The following is a 4,562-nucleotide window of genomic DNA, read 5'->3' on the forward strand; positions in this document are numbered from 1 at the left end:
AAAATAAAAAGTAAACTAAATATTGGTTGTTTTATTTTTAATTTTACATATAAATTTATTATTAAAAATAAATGTTGATATCCATTGTTAAATTTCAAATTGAAGTATAATATACAATTTTATTTAAACATTTATATATATATATATATATATATATATATATATTACATGTTTACAATCAATGAATTATTAGTTTCTTTTAATTTTTATCATTACAAAATTGAAATAGCATATATTTTAAAATTTGTGTATTTCAAATATTAAAAATAACTCTTTAATGTCAACTTAACCTCAATCAATCTTAATTAAATATTTTTGAAAGGTTTGTGGTTCAATTTTAAATATTTACTCTTGCCAAAACAATGATAATAAAAGACAAATTAAATTAAACTTTTCACGAAAAGACCTATAACATAAAAATAAATCATTATTTTCATAAAGAGAGAAACCTACTATCTGGTTATACCATTATAGGTTCGAACCAACAAAGTTGAAATTCTCACTATCTCTGCCCCGAATCTAGTTAATGTGTATTAATTTGGTTGAAATAGTTTCAGAATTAGTTATTATCATTAATTTCCTTTCCACCTTATTTTTCTGTTTATGACTCATAAAAATTATATAAAAAAATCCCCATATAGTAGAAACCCAATTTTAGAGAAACTAATAGAAAATAACTTCTACAAATTAATTCATGCAGCTAATTGTTTTAGTAGTTTCGGACACATGACTCCCATGTTAGTGTCTCTGTTCCTTAGAAACTTTCTTAATCAATCTATATCTTCTTTCTGTCAAACCATAGGCATATACAAGATCCATCCATGGTCTTGTTCATGCAAAATCATCAAATTGTCATACACCAGTTCCTACAGTAGACATCTGTACAGCCAAGTAGGAAATATGGCTAGAAACTGAAAACCAATATAAACATGGATTCATTGAAGTTTTACACAAGGTGTAATAAAGTTTGAAAACTGTTCCATGTGCTGCCACATATCTCCTACACACCAAAACCTGTCAAAACATAATGCATATGAGAAGTATACCAGATACAAAGAAAGCTTCTGCATCAGTGCATAAAACAAAGAGTACTCACCCATAAGTTCTTTCATTATTAGGCTCTACATTGACTGTCTAAGCTTCGCAAGCTCAATCAATGAATCTTTTAGAACTTCCTTGTCAACGTTTTTCTTACCCTGAAACACATACATGCATACATACCATGAGATGGCATTTTCATTCATACATAGTTGACATAATATTCGACATAAGAAGTACTGACAACACACTCTCTAATTCACTCTGTTGAACACTCATAATTGGTTGAAATTTAATAAAAAAGAATGTATTACTAGCAATTTTGGCTTGGTCACCAATGTAGCTTTGGATTAATAATCACAGAATTAGTCAGTCAGTGACATTCTAACAACAATGGGCTAAGAAAACAGCCAAACTCCATGCATGACTTACTACGTGTATTTAGTTAAACTATCATCAATGTACCCTATATCAAAATGACACCTACCCTATTCGAAGATTGTTGGTCTAATTTTACGACAACAGTTTCTTATCCAAGGAAGACCTCTTCTTTCTTAATAAACACTTACCCATGAATAGTGAAAAAACCTTATTGCATGACCAAGAAAAAAAACCTTAGCCTGCTTCCATTAATGATTTTAATAAAAGGAACAGGAAATGTTCCACCATACCTTCAATGTTGGGAGAAGAGCAAAAACTTCATCAGCAGTTTCTGGGCATACATTACCAATCACACATATCTGCAGTGGGTAATGAAGTCAAGAAAGCTACATAACACATAAGAACAAGAGAAATTGTAATAAGATGTTCTATATCATACCTCACAGTCATTGAGACCATTGTTTGCAAGAGGTCTGATATTTGAGTCAAGGGATGAACATCAACATTTGTGGAGAAAAAAGAGCAGATTGACACAAAGCATAACAACAAATAGTTAAATATGTCCATGTCTATAAAGTAAGAAAACACAGTCAGCAGTCATACAACAATAGATGCATAGACAAACGCCAGAGTGAAAAATTAAGGATACTCAAGAACAAGTCTAACAGACTGTGCATTTGTGTACTTGCTAGTGCTTCTGGCATACTGCAGTCCCTTGTCAAATGACCTAAAACAGGACAAAAAAGAGATTCAGATCAATCAAATAGATTTTCTACTCTAATGATCATGATCACTTTGTGTCTCCCTCACGTGGGCATTTTGATGCTTGAATCTCTAGATAACATGACCATCTGGTCCTGAATTCCTTGTAAAACATCCGCAGCCTCACAGTCCATAAGACACTTGATATTTTCTGGAAGTTCTGCATGTCAACCAAGAAATAATACGGTTGATATTAATAAGAGGAAAAGTATGATCTCATGCAATACAGAATAAGGTCATATGGCCGCTTAACCTAAATGGTTAAATCACACGGTGACTGTAATACAAGTACAAATTAATTGTATACTGATTTACAATAATTAACAGAAAGAACACAGAAAAGACATAATAAAGACAAGCACCAACTTTGATCCACTCTGTGTTCTGATGATTGTGAGTCTTTTGACTGAGAGCTCTTTCCACCATTTGCAACCTTATCTCCCTTTCCTCCTTTAATAAAATCAACATGAAAATAATGAAAAACAGCAGTTCACTAAAAAGGAACATGATTAAGAGTGCAAAAGAATAACCAGCAATCAATTTAAAGATTATGTTGAAGATGTGGTCAAATGCTATGTTACCAAACTGATGAATACAATAAGAACTTCAGGAATTACACTCTCACCTTTTCCACTAGATTTTAGTGAAATGGGTGAACTACTACTTATTCCAGATTCATATGGACCTATAATAGAAAATCAACCAATAATTTCAGTAAGGTCATTGTACAAAGAAGCTTTAGTATTTCCATACTTCACTGAAAAGCAGTACTATGATGTATAATAATGAAGTTAACCATCTTTTGAAAACTGAACCCTCCTCCCTTTCACTGATTTTGTCGCACTGTCATCTTTCCCTTTCATGGATCCTAGTCCTACCAGGCACAAAGCAGAAAAAGAATTGATCAGTTAAATGCTTAAATCACAAACTGGTTTAAAATATTACCACCCATCATGTGCTAATCCTGTATTTATGGTCATTTGGTTTAAAAACACGTTTTCTGTGTTAATCCTGTATCTTACGTTTCTTAATTATAAAAATACCACCTTACTTTCATTTTGACCGCTATTGTCAAAAGTTTGTATGCCAAATAATGAAATCAACTTCTTATTTTCATTTGTCTGTTTTCATTGATTCCTAAACAACTTTTTCAATACAGAACCAATGTGGAAACAGAACACCATTTCTGTAATTAAACAAAAAATAGACACAACTTATTTTTTCCAAACCATATATGAACCTAATATATAAGGGCACAAAACAGCATATGCAAAATCAAAGGATAACTATCAAAGACATCAACAACACGGGTGGGATCAAACCCAGATTTTGCATCTAAGAATTGACATATCAGAACCCCACTCATATCTCCCAAATAAGGTAAATGTAAGTATGATTGTAAGCTCTTTGAACTCCACCCCTCCCCCTAAATTTTAAATTAAAAAAAAAATTGTGGGCACAAATGCATTTCAATCAGAAAATCAGTTCCATCTTATGACATCTGACAACCGAGTAAACATCATAATTTCCCAACAAGCAGCATCAGCAGCATCAACGGCGGTCCTAGGTGTCAACAGACTCAAAACCCGACCCTATATTTGTGCATGTTGACCCAATACAACAGTCAGAAAATTCAAACCACAGAGACAAAACCCAACACCCCAGAAGACAAAAAGAGAAAAAACAAATAAAAAATTGAGGGTAAAATAGAAAGCAATAGAATGTCCAATCCAACACATACCCCCTTTGCTTAATAGAGAACCGCCCTTTCCTCCTTTCTCCGACATCGCAAAAACTGGCTTCACCCTACAAAATTTCAAACAGAGAACAATGCAGGTAAAACAAACAAACTAATGATCGCAAAAGCAAGTGCTGTTGGAGGGTTCAAAGTGTAGGTGAGAATGTTATTGAATTCAGATTTTGAAAAAGAAAAGATTTCAGTAGCATGTGAAACAATTTGAGTGAGAAGGTAAACATGGGTCAGTGAGGAACAGTGTGCTATGCTTCACTTACCACAGAATGAACAAAGATGCTGGGAAGGAGAAATGGGAACAGAGGATGAAAGAAGAATAAGTAAATGGGAATTTATTTTGAGAGTGATCAATGAGAACCTCAAACAACACAATGTATTATAGAAAGATATGTAGGCTTTTACAGTACCAGGTGGCATATGTGTATTTAAATTATTAAATAATTTATAATAATAATTATTAAATGAAAAATATATTTAAATTTATAAAAATTAATTATGAAATAAATAATTTTTATTATTTTATTAATTATAATATTTTTATCCTAAATAGTTAATTAAATTGAAAAAAATAATTAAAAAACTTAAAAAGTAAAATACTAAAAAATAATATATTAAATAATAAAATAAA

At 31.5% G+C, this 4,562-nt stretch overlaps 1 protein-coding gene across 1 annotated transcript; it reads right to left on the reverse strand.

Annotated features, from left to right (window-relative positions):
- Positions 1-742: 742 nt before the first annotated feature.
- LOC114189204 (DNA-directed RNA polymerases IV and V subunit 4-like) lies at positions 743-4,310 on the reverse strand. The gene is made up of 11 exons (XM_028077916.1): positions 4,195-4,310; positions 3,923-3,987; positions 2,978-3,055; positions 2,807-2,866; positions 2,548-2,631; positions 2,230-2,341; positions 2,069-2,146; positions 1,859-1,892; positions 1,710-1,778; positions 1,097-1,196; positions 743-1,014 (listed from the first exon to the last, which is right to left on the reverse strand). The coding sequence occupies exons 2-10, from the start codon at positions 3,966-3,968 to the stop codon at positions 1,122-1,124; spliced, it is 636 nt and encodes a 211-aa protein (XP_027933717.1). The 5' UTR covers positions 3,969-3,987; positions 4,195-4,310; the 3' UTR covers positions 743-1,014; positions 1,097-1,121.
- Between the last annotated feature and the right edge of the window lie 252 nt (positions 4,311-4,562).

Source organism: Vigna unguiculata, chromosome 6 (genome assembly GCF_004118075.2).
Source record: "Vigna unguiculata cultivar IT97K-499-35 chromosome 6, ASM411807v1, whole genome shotgun sequence".
Lineage (NCBI taxonomy): Eukaryota > Viridiplantae > Streptophyta > Magnoliopsida > Fabales > Fabaceae > Vigna > Vigna unguiculata.